We start from the raw sequence: 18,917 nt of genomic DNA on the forward strand, positions 1-18,917 counted from the left end.
ACAGAAATTAAACCACAGCGAGGAAGCATTAATATCCCCGCAAGGTGCCATCTGCAGTCCTATTAAGAGGTGTGCGCGGGGCGGGCGAGGAGCCGGCATGGGCAGCCGATAATTCCAGCAGCAGCAGGTGAGAGTGATAGGACGAGGACTCCAGCGGAGCCGTCAGTCATCCCGGAGCCATCGGAGCAGCGCCGAGTGCCAGCTTAACCCCTTCTGTGCCCTTTCCCTGCCACTTCTAAGTGCTAATTCAATTCCTATCTGTGCTTCCAGCGCATTTCATTGCTTTTCCTTCTTTTTTTTATGGGTCACTGAATATTTATATCACTTAAAGCAAAAACTCCAAAAATGCTTGAAATGCTCGTAGGGAAAGAACACAAACCGCCCGCAGGGCGCAAACGTTCCGGAAATCGACTAGCTTTACATATTCAACAGTTTCTTATATCGGCTGCTGGGAAAGCTGGGTGATTACACTAATGGCCACCGCTGCAGCGTCCCCAGCTTTCTCGCTTTCTGGATCCGTACTGGTTAATGTACCGCTACACGGTTCTAGGCAGATTTGACATTCAGGAGTCTTGGATAGTTTGTGAATGGTTAATTGTGGAGACATGTGCTCTCTGTCTGTATAACTAGAGCTGTCCAGGACTTTGGGTGTCAGCCTGTATTTGAGGCCCGATCGGGTGTCACCCAGTGCTCCCAACAGCGGAAATCGCTTAGAAGAATTGTTCGAGAATGGTTTTGTTGGCTACGGACCTATTGGTCCCATTGGTGACCTGGCAGCAGCTGGACTGACTGGATGACCCATCATTGTCCTTGCCAACTGCAGGACTTAGTGGCCATTTCACGATGCAGACCGCACGACCATTGGACTCCTGCGAGACATATGGTGCATACATCACTGTGAAATCCTGAGGTAGTAAATCCCCCGATTGTGGAGGAAGGGAGAAGTTATCATCCTTTGTGTTTCTTCGCTCCTCAGAGGAGTTCCGGGGAGTGACCATTGTGGAGCTCATCAAGAAAGAAGGCAGCACATTGGGACTCACCATCTCGGGTGGCACAGACAAGGATGGCAAACCCAGAGTGTCCAACCTGCGGCCCGGAGGCCTGGCGGCCAGGTGAGCTCTGCATCATGGCTCCCTATGGGAGAGGTTCCTGGGTTGCAGTCGTTTTCATAACCATAATATTACATTTATCTACAGAAGTGACCAGCTGAATATCGGGGATTATATAAAGTCCGTGAATGGCATTAATCTGACAAAACTGCGCCACGAAGAGATTATCAGCCTGCTGAAGAACGTGGGGGAGAGGGTGGTGCTGGAGGTGGAGTACGAGCTGCCCGTGGTCTGTAAGTGAGCGCTCGTGTCACGGCACCATGGCGTAAAATGGGGGCATATGTTTCCTGCTGTCTATTATAAGACTATTAGAGGGCACCAAGGACGCTAAGATGACTTCTGATATCCTTAAAGGGGATGGAACAAGACTGCACGCCATTAAGGATCATTTATTAATTGCGGGGTGGGACCCCTATCGATCTCGAGGTAGAGCTTCATCTGAATGCAGTGGAGGTCGGACATGGCAGTCCCATAGAAGGTGAATGGAGCAGAGCTGCACATGCTCCACCTCCGCTCCGTTTAGGCAGATCTCTGCAATGTGGACCCCCAGGGATAAGGGCCCCCCGGGGATCAGTAAAATATCTCCTATTTTAAGGACTCAGGATAACGTGCAACCCCATTAACAGCTATCCCCACTCTATTGCCCAACTTCCACAGGGGACCCTGAAGAATTAGTTACAGGTGGGACAAGCTGCCGGTGTTTCATGTAGTGTTCTATGACGGATCTGAATCTCCTTCTTAAAAAGTTCCCAGTGAATTTTATCGTATTTTCCAGCTCCAGACAACAATGCTGCCATCATCCCAAAGACGCTGGAGATCAGCTTGTGCAAAGAAGGGAACAGCTTCGGGTTTGTTATGAGAGGTGAGTGCAGCGGCGTTCTGTTTCTGGAAAGCTGGGGAACAACCAGTATGGATACCCAGCTTTCCCAGACTCCTGAATAGCAAACTAGCTATTACTGCAGTGCTACGTGCCCCGCGTCCATACTCCTGCACGACACGTGGGGGGATTTTACATTTACAAATCTTGGAAAGAAACTCTTGTGGGAGCTGTAAAGGTCGCCATGTTTAATTCATGCATTTCCAACAACCATTTTCAGAGTGACCTTTAATAATAAACTGTAGCTAGACCATATCAGTCTGGAAAATATCTGGGGCTGTGTGAACGCAGGCGGCCACGTGAGGCAGCGCAGGGCGATCGCCCGGCGCAGTATAGATGCTGCTTGCGGTATTATCCATTTATGCTCCATTGAGCTTTCACCCCTTGTTATCCTCAGTTGTGGACGTCCCTTGTTATTCCCAGAGGGAGCGGAGATCATGTATAACGCTGTACTGCAGCTCCGCAGCACTGAGGACTATAGAGGGAGCAGCGTCTGTGTCCCTTTAAGAATGGTGTCTAGCTACTTACCTACCTACTTACTTACCTTCCTGTTTGGGGCTGTCTGATCCGAGACGCCTCCAGGGCACCCGAACATTGCATGTGATTACATGACCAAAGCGGGTGCTGCCAGTGCTATAAGTGGCATGTAAGGCCTGGTGGGAGGGGGTAGTTACGTATTTACAGAATATATTATTAGCTGGGTCTGAGGGGGGTAAAATAATGGCTTCATGTACTTGGCTTTTCAGGAGGTGCACAGGACGACTGGCACAAATCCAGGCCTCTGGTGATAACCTACGTGAGACCGGGCGGACCTGCAGACAGGTATGGTAACCCTGGGGGGACGTGCCAGCGCCCGGCACACAACTGGTTACACACGGCATTGGTGAGGACGACAGCAGGATCCGCAGTCTGGCACTTTGATAAATCCTTCCCCCGTATTACTTACAACAGGCACGGAGCGGGAGGCATATTGCAAATGACTGCTAATGTGGCTTTAATTCCACAGCAGACAGTTTAGGACGGCGGATGAGCGACTCCACTAATTCCACCGTTAAATAAAAGTCCTGTCTCTTAGGAAAGATTTACATACGGGCGAAGCAGCGAGCTGAAATACAACGTGGATCAACAGCACTCTGTAGTCTTAATACTTGGCAAATCCGATAGTCTGCAAGCATCCGATAATCCATAACCATCCATAGTCCACACCCATCTGATAATCCATAACCATCCATAGTCCACACCCATCCGATAATCCATAACCGTCCATAGTCCACACCCATCCGATAATCCATAACCGTCCATAGTCCACACCCATCCGATAATCCATAACCATCCATAGTCCACACCCATCCGATAATCCATAACCATCCATAGTCCACACCCATCCGATAATCCATAACCGTCCATAGTCCACACCCATCCGATAATCCATAACCGTCCATAGTCCACACCCATCCGATAATCCATAACCGTCCATAGTCCACACCCATCCGATAATCCATAACCGTCCATAGTCCACACCCATCCGAAAATCCATAACCGTCCATAGTCCACACCCATCCGATAATCCATAACCGTCCATAGTCCACACCCATCCGATAATCCATAACCGTCCATAGTCCACACCCATCCGATAATCCATGCCTTGTACACAGCAGAGGGGTTAACTGTTGTAGATTTTTGGTCCATCTGCACAGAGGTGGGATGAGGATGTCCAAACCTAGCGAGGCCTGCTGGGGGATTTCAGCTCTGCACGATGAAACGCCAAGGCCCGGGGATCAGCTGGTCACTTTAAGTGATTGAGGAATATCAGGCATTATTCCGACTCCTACTATTTGCCCGCAGAGCAGGTAACCAGCGCCACTAATGCCACCAGCCGGTAAGTTTCTAGTTAGAGGAAATAGGAACATTCACGGGTTAATTGCAGGAGAAGAGACCCTGATTATATTACGGAGACCCGCGTCAGCAATGGGCTGCAGGCAGAGAATTTCCATCGTTCCCAGTCTGGATTCGCCCTATTAATCCCTCTACTCCACATTTCGCTATTCAATGGTGATTTATGCAATCAATACTGATCCAACACCAAAATGAGAGCCAGGAGATCGAGTGAAATCATGTGTGAAGTGCGCCTCTGATAACGGCACAGAAGTTTCCAGTTCTTTTTAAATTGGGTAACTTTTATTAAACATTTTCAGAAATAGAAAGAGAGTAGTAATAAAATAACAACAGAACTATCAGAATCTAAACCCTCATTAGATTCCCGCTCCCAGATTCAGGAAAAAGTCTTTCTGTCCATTGATTCTTGTTTCTTCAAGGGAAAGTCCATAAAATCCTAGAATGGAAGGGACCCCCGGGGTCCTCGTGTCCAACCCCCTGCTCAAAGCAGGAGTCACTAAACCATCTCCAATAGATGTCTGTCCAGCCTCTGTGTGAAACTTCCATTGAAGGAGAACTCACCACCTCTCGTGGCCGCCTGTTCCACTCAGTGATCACCTCACTGTCAAAAAGTTTATCTAATATCTAATCTGTATCTTCTCCCTTTCAGTTTCATTCCATGTGCAAATGAGAATAATGATGATCCCTCTACACTGTGACATCCCAGCAGATATTTGTAGACAGCTAATAAGTCTCCTCTTCGACTTCTTTTTTGCAACTAAATCTTCCCAGATCCTTTAACTGTTTCTTGTAGCACATACTTTGCACTCCCAAGTCTTTTTCACATGCGGTGTTGCTTAGTTATATTCTTCCCATTCTGTAGATGCTTTTTTCATTTTTCTTGCCCAGATGTAGGATTTTGCATCTATCCCTGTTAAAAACCATTCTGTTAGTCTCTGCACTAGCAGAATAGTGAGTGCAGCTCTGGAGTATAATACAGGAGGTAACTCAGGATCAGTAATGTAATGTATGTACACAGTGACTGCACCAGCAGAATAGTGAGTGCAGCTCTGTAGTATAATACAGGAGGTAACTCAGGATCAGTAATGTATGTACACAGTGACTGCACCAGCAGAATAGTGAGTGCAGCTCTGGGGTATAATACAGGTTGTAACTCAGGATCAGTAATGTAGTGTATGTACACAGTGAGTGCACCAGCAGAATAGTGAGTGCAGCTCTGTAGTATAATACAGGATGTAACTCAGGATCAGTGATGTAATGTATGTACACAGTGACTGCACCAGCAGAATAGTGAGTGCAGCTCTGGAGTATAATACAGGATGTAACTCAGGATCAGTAATGTAATGTATGTACACAGTGACTGCACCAGCAGAACAGTGAGTGCAGCTCTGGGGTATAATACAGGATGTAACTCAGGATCAGTAATGTAATGTATGTACACAGTGACTGCACCAGCAGAATAGTGAGTGCAGCTCTGGAGTATAATACAGGATGTAACTCAGGATCAGTAATGTAATGTATGTACACAGTGACTGCACCAGCAGAATAGTGAGTGCAGCTCTGGTGTAGAATACAGGGTGTAACTCAGGATCAGTAATGTAATGTATGTACACAGTGACTGCACCAGCAGAATAGTGAGTGCAGCTCTGGAGTATAATACAGGATGTAACTCGGGATCAGTAATGTAATGTATGTACACAGTGACTACACCAGCAGAATAGTGAGTGCAGCTCTGGAGTATAATACAGGATGTAACTCGGGATCAGTAATGTATGTACACAGTGAGTGCACCAGCAGAATAGTGAGTGCAGCTCTGGAGTATAATACAGGATGTAACTCGGGATCAGTAATGTAATGTATGTACACAGTGACTGCACCAGCAGAATAGTGACTACAGCTCTGGAGTATAATACAGGATGTAACTCAGGATCAGTAATGTAATGTATGTACACAGTGACTGCACCAGCAGAATAGTGAGTACAGCTCTGGAGTATAATACAGGATGTAACTCAGGATCAGTAATGTATGTACACAGTGACTGCACCAGCAGAATAGTGAGTGCAGCTCTGGGGTATAATACAGGATGTAACTCAGGATCAGTAATGTAATGTATGTACACAGTGACTGCACCAGCAGAATAGTGAGTACAGCTCTGGGGTATAATACAGGATGTAACTCAGGGTCAGTAATGTAATGTATGTACACAGTGACTGCACCAGCAGAATAGTGAGTGCAGCTCTGGAGTAGTCTGGAGAGTCTGATGTGTTGGGGTAGAGAGTCCGAGATTATGGGGGAAGCACTGGAGAAATCTTGGATGCGGTTGTGGGAAGAAGAGATGAGAGGGGAGTAGAGAAGGAGATCTTGTGAGGGTCGGAGGTTGTGTGTAGGTAGGTACCGGGAGACAAGGTCACAGATGTATGGAGCATCTTGTTGTTTTTTAGGGTGCACTAGTTTTGGATTGATCCTCTTGTCTGGACTGGCGCTCTTCATGACTGGGAGTTGTAGTTCTGCTGCAGTTAGTGAACGCTCCACCTTTCCTGACATTTTATATTCATCGTCATTAGAATTCCGGCTTCTTCCCTGTTCTCATGACGTCACCCGTATATGATTTTGGCTGACCTGTTATTCTTCATGCTGTCACATCTGCCTTTCCCACTCCTCACAATGGTTTGGACACAATAACCTGGTAGCCTGACTGCCCGTATCCCTGCAGCATCCTCCTTACTTAAAGTCTCTTGATTCTTAACATTAAATCAATGTGCAAAATTTCCATTAAGATATTCAGGTGCCCCGGCGGTGACAGGCAGACCTAAGCAGATTGTCCTGATCAAAGTGAGACGCTGTTGGATATCGGGGATGACTTATAGCATTTGTCATTTTAATTCGCTCAGTTAAGCGCTTGGAAAACTTTTCCTGAAAGATAACAGTGAGAACTGCGCAGACACCTGGAGGGGAAGCAAGGGTTAATTATGATTCTGATGTCTGATCAGCTTTTTGAAGATATTGGAGGTGCCCTTACCCAAAAGAGTAGGGGGAGATGAATGGGTTAAATTCCTCTATGGAGCCTGCAGATATATTAGAACCAATAGTAAAATACTGCTATTCTATCGAACCAGCCTGCAATAATACTGCTCCTATATACAAGGATATAACTACTATAATACTGCCCCTATGTATGAGAATATAACTACTATAATACTTCCCCTATGTACAAGAATATAACTACTATAATACTGCTCCCTATGTACAAGAATATAACTACTATAATACTGCCCCTATGTACAAGAATATAACTACTATAATACTGCTCCTATGTATAAGAATATAACTACTATAATACTACCCCTATGTACAAGAATATAACTACTATAATACTGCTCATATGTACAAGAATATAACTACTATAATACTGCCCGCTATGTACAAGAATATAACTACTATAATACTGCCCCCTATGTATGAGAATATAACTACTATAATACTGCCCCTATGTACAGGAATATAACTACTATAATACTGCCCCTATGTACAAGAATATAACTACTATAATACTGCCCCTATGTACAGGAATATAACTACTATAATACTGCCCCTATGTACAAGAATATAACTACTATAATACTGCTCCCTATGTACAAGAATATAACTACTATAATACTGCCCCCTATGTATGAGAATATAACTACTATATTGCTGCCCCTATGTACAAGAATATAACTACTATAATATTGCTCCTATGTACAAGAATATAACTACTATAATACTGCCCCTATGTACAAGAATATAACTACTATAATACTGCCCGCTATGTACAAGAATATGACTACTATAATACTGCCCGCTATGTACAAGAATATAACTACTATAATACTGCTCCTATGTACAAGAATATAACTACTATAATACTGCCCTTATGTACAAGAATATAACTACTATAATACTGCTCCTATGTACAAGAATATAACTACTATAATACTGCCCCTATGTACAAGAATATAACTACTATAATACTGCTCCTATGTACAAGAATATAATTACTATAATACTGCCCCTATGTACAGGAATATAACTACTATAATACTGACCGCTATGTACAGGAATATAACTACTATAATACTGCCCCTATGTACAGGAATATAACTACTATAATACTGCCCGCTATGTACAAGAATATAACTACTATAATACTGCCCCTATGTACAGGAATATAACTACTATAATACTGCCCGCTATGTACAAGAATATAACTACTATAATACTGCCCCTATGTACAAGAATATTACTACTATAATACTGCTCCTATGTACAAGAATATAACTACTATAATACTGCCCCTATGTACAAGAATATAACTACTATAATACTGTTCCTATGTACAGGAATATAACTACTATAATACTGCCCGCTATGTACAAGAATATAACTACTATAATACTGCCCCTATGTACAAGAATATAACTACTATAATACTGCTCCTATGTACAAGAATATAACTACTATAATACTGCCCCTATGTACAAGAATATAACTACTATAATACTGCTCCTATGTACAAGAATATAACTACTATAATACTGCACCTATATACAAGAATATAACTACTATAATACTGCTTCTATGTACAGGAATATAACTACTATAATACTGCCCGCTATGTACAAGAATATAACTACTATAATACTGCCCGCTATGTACAAGAATATAACTACTATAATACTGCCCCTATGTACAAGAATATAACTACTATAATACTGCTCCTATGTACAGGAATATAACTACTATAATACTGCCCGCTATCTACAAGAATATAACTACTATAATACTGCCCCTATGTACAGGAATATAACTACTATAATACTGCCCGCTATGTACAAGAATATACCTACTATAATACTGCCCCTATGTACAAGAATATAACTACTATAATACTGCTCCTATGTACAAGAATATAACTACTATAATACTGCTCCTATGTACAAGAATATAACTACTATAATACTGCCCCTATGTACAAGAATATAACTACTATAATACTGCCCCTATGTACAAGAATATAACTTCTATAATACTGCTCCTATGTACAAGAATATAACTACTATAATACTGCCCCTATTTACAAGAATATAACTTCTATAATACTGCCCCTATGTACAAGAATATAACTACTATAATACTGCCCCTATGTACAAGAATATAACTACTATAATACTGCCCATGTGTACAAGAATATAACTACTATAATACTGCTCCTATGTACAAGAATATAACTACTATAATACTGCTCCTTTGTACAAGAATATAACTACTATAATTTTTTCTGTAATGGATTGTTCTCCTGACTTTGGTGACTTTCAGTGCTCATTTTGAAACTTTTTTTCTTTCAGGGAAGGAACTTTGAAAGTTGGGGATAGGATTCTGTGTGTGGACGGTATCGCTCTACACAATGTTCCTCTCTGTGACTCCCTGAACATTCTCCGTCAGTGCAGCCAGGAGGCAGTCTTCCAGATTGAATATGATGTCGCTCTTATGGGTGAGCTTGTGCTTCTTGGGTTGGAAATGCAGTTTACTCTACGATATTCAACTTTACAAAAGGCAAAGCTTATATAGGAATTTAGATAAAATCAATACTGGGAAACCGATATTGGGGAGCTCCCCCTAGTGGTGACTACACACAGGATCTTATCATGTATCTCTGTATACAGGGAGCTCCCCCTAGTGGTGACTACAGACAGGATCTTATCATGTATCTCTGTATACAGGGAGCTCCCCCTAGTGGTGACTGCAGACAGGATCTTATCATGTATCTCTGTATACAGGGAGCTCCCCCTAGTGGTGACTGCAGACAGGATCTTATCATGTATCTCCGTATACAGGGAGCTCCCCCTAGTGGTGGCTGCAGACAGGATCTTATCATGTATCTCCGTATACAGGGAGCTCCCCCTAGTGGTGGCTGCAGACAGGATCTTATCATGTATCTCTGTATTCAGGGAGCTCCCCCTAGTGGAGACTGCAGACAGGATCTTATCATGTATCTCTGTATACAGGGAGCTCCCCCTAGTGGTGACTGCAGACATGATCTTATCATGTATCTCTGTATTCAGGGAGCTCCCCCTAGTGGTGACTGCAGACAGGATCTTATCATGTATCTCTGTATACAGGGAGCTCCCCCTAGTGGTGACTGCAGACAGGATCTTATCATGTATCTCTGTATACAGGGAGCTCCCCTTAGTGGTGGCTGCAGACAGGATCTTATCATGTATCTCTGTGTACAGGGAGCTCCCCCTAGTGGTGGCTGCAGACAGGATCTCATCATGTATCTCTGTATTCAGGGAGCTCCCCCTAGTGGTGACTGCAGACAGGATCTTATCATGTATCTCTGTATACAGGGAGCTCCCCCTAGTGGAGGCTGCAGACAGAATCTTATCATGTATCTCTGTATACAGGGAGCTCCCCCTAGTGGTGGCTGCAGACAGGATCTTATCATGTATCTCTGTGTACAGGGAGCTCCCCCTAGTGGTGGCTGCAGACAGAATCTTATCATGTATCTCTGTATACAGGGAGCTCCCCCTAGTGGTGGCTGCAGACAGGATCTTATCATGTATCTCTGTATACAGGGAGCTCCCCCTAGTGGAGGCTGCAGACAGAATCTTATCATGTATCTCTGTATACAGGGAGCTCCCCCTAGTGGAGGCTGCAGACAGGATCTTATCATGTATCTCTGTATACAGGGAGCTCCCCCTAGTGGAGGCTGCAGACAGCATCTTATCACGTATCTCTGTATACAGGGAGCTCCCCCTAGTGGTGGCTGCAGACAGGATCTTATCACGTATCTCTGTATACAGGGAGCTCCCCCTAGTGGTGACTGCAGACAGAATCTTATCACGTATCTCTGTATACAGGGAGCTCCCCCTAGTGGTGGCTGCAGACAGGATCTTATCATGTATCTCTGTATACAGGGAGCTCCCCCTAGTGGTGACTGCAGACAGGATCTTATCATGTATCTCTGTATACAGGGAGCTCCCCCTAGTGGTGGCTGCAGACAGGATCTTATCATGTATCTCTGTATACAGGGAGCTCCCCCTAGTGGTGTCTGCAGACAGGATCTTATCATGTATCTCTGTATACAGGGAGCTCCCCCTAGTGGTGGCTGCAGACAGGATCTTATCATGTATCTCTGTATACAGGGAGCTCCCCCTAGTGGTGACTGCAGACAGGATCTTATCATGTATCTCTGTATACAGGGAGCTCCCCCTAGTGGTGACTGCAGACAGGATCTTATTATGTATCTCTGTGTACAGGGAGCTCCCCCTAGTGGTGACTGCAGGGAGATGGTTATGTGATAACTTTCTATCTCTACGCAGTAGATTTTCCCCTCTATAGTAAATGCTGTAATAATTGGTGCGCTGTAGGATTGTATGTGGTTGGCGCCTTCTTCGCTGGTAGGGATTTCAGTCGTGGCTGGTGACTTTCTATACAGCAGTGCAGGCGGGGGGGAAGGGACTTCTGTGGTGTTTGTACCAGTCCTGACAAGTTGTTCTCCTCACTCCACTGGGGACAGAACGGCAGATTACTGATGCTTTTCACTACGAGTCATTTAACAAGTTGGAACCCTCCAAGGCGCAGTCACCCCACTTATCATCTGATGCAGGAAATTAATTGATTGGAGCAGTTCCAGCATCTTCTCTGTGGACTCCAGTGAAGAGCGAGTAACTCGTGGAGGACTGAACTCGTGTCTTCTGGTTTATGTCCTAGGTCATTGTGTAGTGTATATACAAGATAAGCCTCTATCTGTCTACAAAGACCGACCAGCACGTGTGAACAGGTGGCAACGAATACGGCCGCCTCTGTGAGCGCCGAGATGTGTGGAAATATTAACTGTATGAACGTTACACTGCATCACGGCTATAGAATATACTGATAAAACGAAGGTGCACAAATTGTTCAGCTCATGAGCGCCCACCAGACACGACAAGGAGACCTCTCTCTCTGAATGGACCCTAACCTAATATTTGTCAGACATGCCTCGCCCGGCAGGTGGTGACGACCTCCATATTTCGCTGAGCTCCTCCTGTCCGACTAAGACTGGTTTTAATTAGTTCTGGATCCTTCTTGCCCCTTAGATTTGTGGCTTTAGCCCAGGAGAGACAGGTCTGATAAATATTAGCTCATCCCTATCAAAGTAAGGTCGCCTAGTTGTGCCTGGTGGGCTCACACTAATTTGTGCACCAAGTACCTTCATTTTGCAGGTGTATTTTATATGGCCGTGATGTTTATATTCGGTTTGCTCAGAATATACATTGGTTCTCACAGAGGCGGCTCTACTCTATTCTTTGTATCCAGTCATTAGTCTAATCTATTTCTATCTGTATCTTCACCAGACACTGTGACAAACGCATCAGGACCCCTGCTAGTGGAAATAGCCAAGACGCCAGGATCCACGCTAGGAATATCTCTTAGCACTGGCACTCACCGCAACAAGCAAGTCATAATTATCGACAAAGTCAAGCCTGCCAGTGTGGTTGACCGGTAAGTATTTCCCAGGGAAAGTCATTTACATTACTGATCCTGAGTTACACCCTGTATTATACTCCAGAGCTGCACTCACTATTCTGCTGGTGCAGTCACTGAGTACATACATTACATTACATTACTGATCCGGAGTTACATCCTGTATTATACCCCAGAGCTGCGATCACTATTCTGCTGGAGCAGTCACTGTGTACATACATTACATTACTGATCCTGAGTTACATCCTGTATTATACCCCAGAGCTGCACTCACTATTCTGCTGGTGCAGTCACTGTGTACATACATTACATTACTGATCCTGAGTTACCTCCTGTATTACACTCCAGAGCTGCACTCACTATTCTGCTTATGCAGCAGGAAATATTGGGAGATTTACACTTTAATTCTGTATAACGCTAGTGATTATCGTGACAATGTTTTGTGTCCGCTACAATGAATGCTGCTCCAGCTGCGTGCTGACAAGTTCTCTCCCTGTGCAGACGTTTGGTGCAGTACATTTTGCTTTTTCTGCAGGACTTAGTAAGGGGCAGTCATTTTCCTGATTTCGGGGTGCTGACTTTCCCTTGGTGGATCTTAGCCGGTAGACACCGAATATGTGACTGCGCCCCTTTGTTTTGCAGGTGCGGCGCCCTTCACCCCGGGGACCACATCCTCTCCATAGACGGCACCAGTACGGAGCATTGCACTGTGATGGAGGCGACGCAGCTGCTCGCGAGCACCACGGAGAATGTGAAGCTGGAGATCCTCCCGGCACATCACAGCCGGCTCTCTCTGAGGCCGCCAGAGACTGGTCAGTCCATGAGCTTGCTGCATGCGGAGACCCCCGGGTGCCATGTGACGGGATCTCAGGCCGGCCCGGTGAAGGTCGGAGCCGGCTGCCTGCAGTCAGTCTGCGGAGGAAAACTCTCTTCTCATCCATGAAGGGCTGTTGTCTGATAGGGCAAGGTTGGCGCGATGTTCTGCGGGATATATCCCACGACATTGGATCTGACCGCAGCTTTAAAGGGTGAAATCACTGCCAATGAGAACAAGACGTAGGATATTAAAGGATATTACCTGCGCAGTGGGGCGGCTCTCACCCAGAGGGTTATTCATGGCTCCATCCATAGTGAAAAAATGCCGTGTAATGGTGACCCGACCGCAGCTGCGCAGACCTCGTCTCTGGGGATGAGAAGATAAGCGGCTGCAGGACATGTTACCGCTTATCCCAAAGGGAACTATAGAATCTGTTAGAAACGCAATGTATTACACGCCTCCCGCTCACTGTGGTGGAGCAACTGGGGATAATCTGCCATCATCTACTTGTCTTATGTTCTCCAGCCACAGCCAGAGCTGCATTCATAGTTCAGTCATAGGATGCATCGTTCTGACTGACGCTGAGTGTGTGAGTGTATGTGCGTTCATTGCTCCCCACAATGCACCACGTGCAGGGTCGTGTCAGGAGGCGGCAGAATTCTGCATGCAGCTCTGGATGTGACTGGAGTAATTCTCAGTATACCATACAGGCCTTTGCACTGGTGATTTATTCCTGGTTATTTTTATGTTCATCGTTATATCGATTTTACAGTTTTCTTCTTTTATTTTTTCCAGTTAAAGTGCAAAAAAGTGAGCACCACCACTGCTGGGACCCCTGCATCAACTACTGTCACACGCACCACCCAGGGCACTGCAAGACCCCCACCTGGAACCCCAGCTCCAATCAGGACTACTGTAAATGTAGGTGCACCGTGCCCCTCGAGACCCCACCATGGTAGAGCTGTATTCGCAGTTCTGCTGGTTGTTACTGGGAACAGTCAGGAAGTTGGTGCCCGGACAAGCCCCTCAGTAGCCGCCTGCAGCCGCTGCAGGGCAGGTTGTGGGGACCTTTTCTATATAAGTTTCTGGTCTTGGAATTTCTACTCTGAAAAGTGTCATCTTTACACCAAACTGGTTGCAGCCACTGAACAAGCAGGGGGTGCTGGGAGATTTCAGCTCTGAATTAAGAATTCTGACAGCTTTTTCTGATCCAAGTGATGTAAAATTCTCAAATTGTTTTGCATTATAATTAAAGCCTTGAATCTGATTTTAACCCTTCCTTATCTGCAGCGTTGGTCGCCACCAACTTCTCTTCCTCTTCCTCAGCCGGAACCCCAGGGTTTAGTAGCAGCCAGAATTCCAATACCCTCCCCCGCTCTGCACATCAGATGAGCCCGAGGACCACCATGACCCGCCGGCGGCAGCGTAGGAAGGACCATAAAAGCTCATGTAAGGGCTCTGCTCAGTACGTATGTGGTCGACGTCAAATAGGTTGTGTCTTAAAGGGACGGCATCAACATGCATGCATACACGCATCACTCTTATAGGGCCGAAGTGGCCCTCGGAGGTGCTTGCTGTGTGAGTGGGGGGAGACTAGAACATAATGGAGGCGCCATAGCACCTCACACAGGAGCAATTCTATGGCGACTCTTCATCTCCTGTCTCCTCAGTATCCTTGGCTTCCAGCACTGTGGGCCCCGGCGGACAGATCATACATACAGAAATCACAGAGATTGTCCTGCGGGGAGACCCTTTAAATGGATTTGGCATTCAGCTGCAGGGAGGAATATTTGCCACAGAGACCCTGTCTTCTCCTCCGCTGATCCGATTCATCGAGCCGGACAGCCCTGCCGAGAGGTGAGATGCTCTGCAGCTTCTGTGCTCCTTGTGACCACTGATCCGAGCTCATTTTCACGTCACAAAGGTGGTTGTCGCCTTTCAAGGCTTCCATATCCCGCCTTTGGTGCATATTAACGAGACTTCCCCTTTAAGTGGTGCTAATAACAGAGAGGGCTGGATCATGTGTTTTGGTTGGGGTTCCTCTTTAGTCCCATATCTCCTGTTGATCTGCAGGTTTCTGGGGGCTTCAGCAGTGAGTCCAGACTGACACTTTGTGCAGCACGTGTGGACCAGGAGGTGGCCATGTCTGCTGCTCGCCCCCCCACAGGGATCTATATCTCTGCTGCCGCCCTGGGCGATAATTGACTGCAAATTTTAATTAGCTTCTGTAGCAACACCCAGGAACAATTCCATTTTCCTCGTCATCTGGTCCGGTTTCTGGTCGCATTGCTTGCAAATAACTAAATCACGGCGGTCGTTGCTGCTCTATCATCGGTATCGGGGTCAGGCCTCGGCCCCAGGGGCAGACACCGGGCTGTGGAGGGCGACCCCGCTGATCATGACCTGATCTGGCCCCCGGTCATCGCTCCCGCTCCTCTCATACCTGCTGGGATCCATTATGTCCTCGCCTGACAAGGACGACCTGATCTCTCCTTCAGAATGGGAAGATTTCTTTATCATTTTATATTTGCACCTTTTTTTTAGGTATTTGCATAGGGGGAAATGGAACCTGGACTTGTGACTTAGCCACTAGAGCAGATTTGGGGGAGCACGAGTGGGGTGGGGGGCATCGTTTGGAGGCACAGATGCACTATGAACATAGCAGTAGATGTAGTGTGTCCTTCCAGCAGTCTGTCCACTGTGTAACCTTACTCTGCCCCCCTCTTACCTGGTCATGGACCCCAATGGTTAGATTGGCTGCCTATGGAAATTGTCTGTAGCATTTGCAAAATCTGAAAATGCTTGTTGGGTCCAAACTTGTCAATCTCCTGGTTGAGGGCCATTTTTATTGGTGATAGTGATTACTTCTGTGTACGGGGCTGCAGAATATGTTGCTGATATTTGGGCAACAGGAGACAAAAATGATAAGGAACATGAGTCCATCTGCTGGCAAACCTTAAAAAAAAAAAAAAAAAAAGTGCCATCTAGTGGTTATGTCTTGTTACTGCATGCTGTTGCATCTACTATGACAGTACTACAACGCCATCTAGTGGTCATTCGCTGCTGTTGAATATTGTGACTGCGATGACCATTAGGCCTTGTTCCCGTGGGTGAAAATGCTGCATTATTTTTTTGCACCAATGTTTGCACCAGAATGTGTAATGGCAGTCAGGTCTGATTACTGCAGTTTTTTTTATTTACTTTCCTCCTTTTTGGGTTTGGATTTGGCACAGCATTTTTTTTAGGCTCTCCATAGAAGACTATGGGGGAGAGAAGGGAATGCATCAAAAATGCTCAGTTTTCACAGTATCTCTAATACCTTCCCACTGTCCCCATATGCCAGGTATGGCGTGATCTCCTGAGCCTCTGAGCCCGCTCCATATAACTGCTCCTAAATTATTTTTTTTTTTTCACCACTAAAAAAAAAAAAAAAAAAAACTACAACTTTATCATTGTAATCGTGCTGACTTACATTTCCGCTATGTGGGCACTTGGCCTTAAACTGACTATAAACATTTGTAATAAGTCCTCCATGCCAAATACAACATACCCCGCAAAATTATAAGAGCAGAAGTTATTTCACGGCGCTCGACAGGACTGCAGTCATTTGTCAGCAAAGCCAAAAACTGCTAGAAGAGAAAAACAACACAAAAACGGTCCTAAATCAACCAGTACAGCCGGCTTTAATGTCTGATACGGCCATTAATGGTGAGAAGATTCCCTTTAATTCTTAGGACAATGGTGGGTTTTAACGATGCTCATCCATTGTGGCCGCCGCAGCCATAGCGCAGCGCAGATGGTGTGAATTGGTCCGTATAGTCGATGATCTGTGATTCCCGTTCTCCAGGTGCGGCCTCCTGCAGGTGGGGGACAGACTGCTCTCTATCAATGGGATCCTCACTGAGGACGGGACCCTGGAGGAAGCCAATCAGCTCCTGCGGGACGCCGCGCTGTCCAATAAAGTCGTCCTGGAGATTGAATACGATGTGGCTGGTGAGTTAGGAGGGATTGTGGCTCTAAGTCTGTGCAGCCCCCACAGATCACATCACAATGCAAGCTGCAGAAGGCTGGGAAATCGGCTTGCGGGTGCAGATGCAACAGACGGCGTGTGGGTTTGTGTGCACACACTGACTGCTGCCGTCTGCGTCTGTTGACTCCTGATATCTTACACAGGAAACACAAATGTATCGTGGGATGTTCTGTCCTCACTAAGCTTTAAAGGGACGCTCCGGATGAGACGTATGCACCGCTGTCAATGATGCAGGGCCCGGGGGAGGGGAATCCTATGGGGCCGTGTCCTTCCACCATTGTGATGAGATCTGTGTTTATGATCCGGTTTCCATTACTGATTCGCCCTTTTCCTGATTTCTCCAAGAGTCTGTGGTTCCCAGCAGTGGTACCTTCCATGTTAAGCTGCCAAAAAAGCGAGGCGTAGAGCTAGGCATCACCATCAGCTGTGAGTATTGTGGGGTGCCTGTCGCTATTAAAGGGATCTTCCACTTGTTTAATACTTTCTGTCCGAGTGACTATAGATATTCTGGAAGCTGAGATATATGGAGCTGTTTGTGCAATATGCAAAAAATTTGTATTTGTGGGACAGCTTTATGGAGAATAACAGCCCCCTATACAGTCACCAGTCACCAGACCTCAGGGTCCGGCTTAGAATATTCCAGACTAATGGATGAGCTGACCCCCCCCCCGACTAATGCCTTTATATCCCCAGAAACCATTAGTAAACCTCATTGCTTGTGGCTATAGGAAATCATTATGTATCATGCGAGTGATTAGTCGCCCGCTGCCGCTCAGGGCTCGAGATTCTGTAATGCGGAGACTTGTATTCCCACCGCTGCCGCCTTGTGTCCACCGCAGCCTCCCCGTCTGGTGTCCCCCCTCGTTAATCATCTCCAAACCGGAGGCCCCAGCGGAGAAGACACTGAATTAATGACACCTTTATTATCCGCACGCAATCGATCTCCTCTTGTATTTTTCTTGCCGCTCTTCCTGTCCCTGCGGAAGGAGAAGTCCCGTGATTTATTATCTCTCCATCCCGGGGCATCCAGGACCGGCATCTGGAATAACAATGTGCCAGCTCGCTGCATGTAAAGCGATGCCATGTATGTGGGGACATGGGGCAAGGAAAGGGCTCCTGCATCTTGGGGACAGACCATGGGGCCCCTGTAGGCCCCTGGGGGAGAGGTGGCCCGCCTCTGGTTGGCCCCATCTTCTGCCCTGATATCTGTTTGATCTTTACTATAGCGCCCCCTGTCTTCAGGCCACAGAGTGGCACGACGCTCTTTTTTTGTGGTTTGCTGTACACTTGGCGCCAGAAGTGAAGGAGGGAGGGGGTGTGCTGTGGCTCCACGCTTTACATGTACAATCGGGCCAGCGCCTCTTCCACCACCGTTGGTTCAGAGCCTTGATAAGTGGCCCTGACCCGTGCGAGGTAGTGCCACTTGCCACCATTTTGGCCCGTTCTTTACCGCCCCTGTGATACCAGGCGGATATGACTATTGTGTGTGACTGATGCAAACTCCGCACTGACTGTTACCATCTGCTTTATTATCAGCCAGCAGAAAACCCGGGGAGCCTCTAATTATATCGGACATCAAGAAGGGCAGCGTCGCTCACAGGTGCGGTCACGTGTCGGCCTCTGATAGTCATAATGTCCTGACGCTTCGTTACAATGTATCAGTCCAGGGTGCAGGCACTG

General features: G+C 46.2%; 1 protein-coding gene across 2 annotated transcripts in view; it reads left to right on the top strand.

The window, feature by feature from the left end:
• Nucleotides 1-18,917, top strand: part of GRIP2 (glutamate receptor interacting protein 2) — a 111,828-nt gene that overhangs the window by 83,831 nt on the left and 9,080 nt on the right. For both annotated transcript variants that reach the window (XM_069736250.1, XM_069736251.1), the window contains exons 3-15: nucleotides 977-1,112; nucleotides 1,197-1,342; nucleotides 1,885-1,971; nucleotides 2,733-2,808; nucleotides 9,267-9,412; nucleotides 12,261-12,408; nucleotides 13,033-13,202; nucleotides 14,003-14,128; nucleotides 14,498-14,656; nucleotides 14,878-15,064; nucleotides 17,055-17,200; nucleotides 17,583-17,663; nucleotides 18,774-18,837. In XM_069736250.1, the coding sequence (XP_069592351.1) occupies nucleotides 977-1,112; nucleotides 1,197-1,342; nucleotides 1,885-1,971; nucleotides 2,733-2,808; nucleotides 9,267-9,412; nucleotides 12,261-12,408; nucleotides 13,033-13,202; nucleotides 14,003-14,128; nucleotides 14,498-14,656; nucleotides 14,878-15,064; nucleotides 17,055-17,200; nucleotides 17,583-17,663; nucleotides 18,774-18,837 (1,672 nt within the window). The remainder of the gene's footprint in view (nucleotides 1-976; nucleotides 1,113-1,196; nucleotides 1,343-1,884; nucleotides 1,972-2,732; nucleotides 2,809-9,266; nucleotides 9,413-12,260; nucleotides 12,409-13,032; nucleotides 13,203-14,002; nucleotides 14,129-14,497; nucleotides 14,657-14,877; nucleotides 15,065-17,054; nucleotides 17,201-17,582; nucleotides 17,664-18,773; nucleotides 18,838-18,917) is intronic.

The sequence above is a fragment of the Ranitomeya imitator genome, chromosome 8 (assembly GCF_032444005.1).
Source record: "Ranitomeya imitator isolate aRanImi1 chromosome 8, aRanImi1.pri, whole genome shotgun sequence".
Lineage (NCBI taxonomy): Eukaryota > Metazoa > Chordata > Amphibia > Anura > Dendrobatidae > Ranitomeya > Ranitomeya imitator.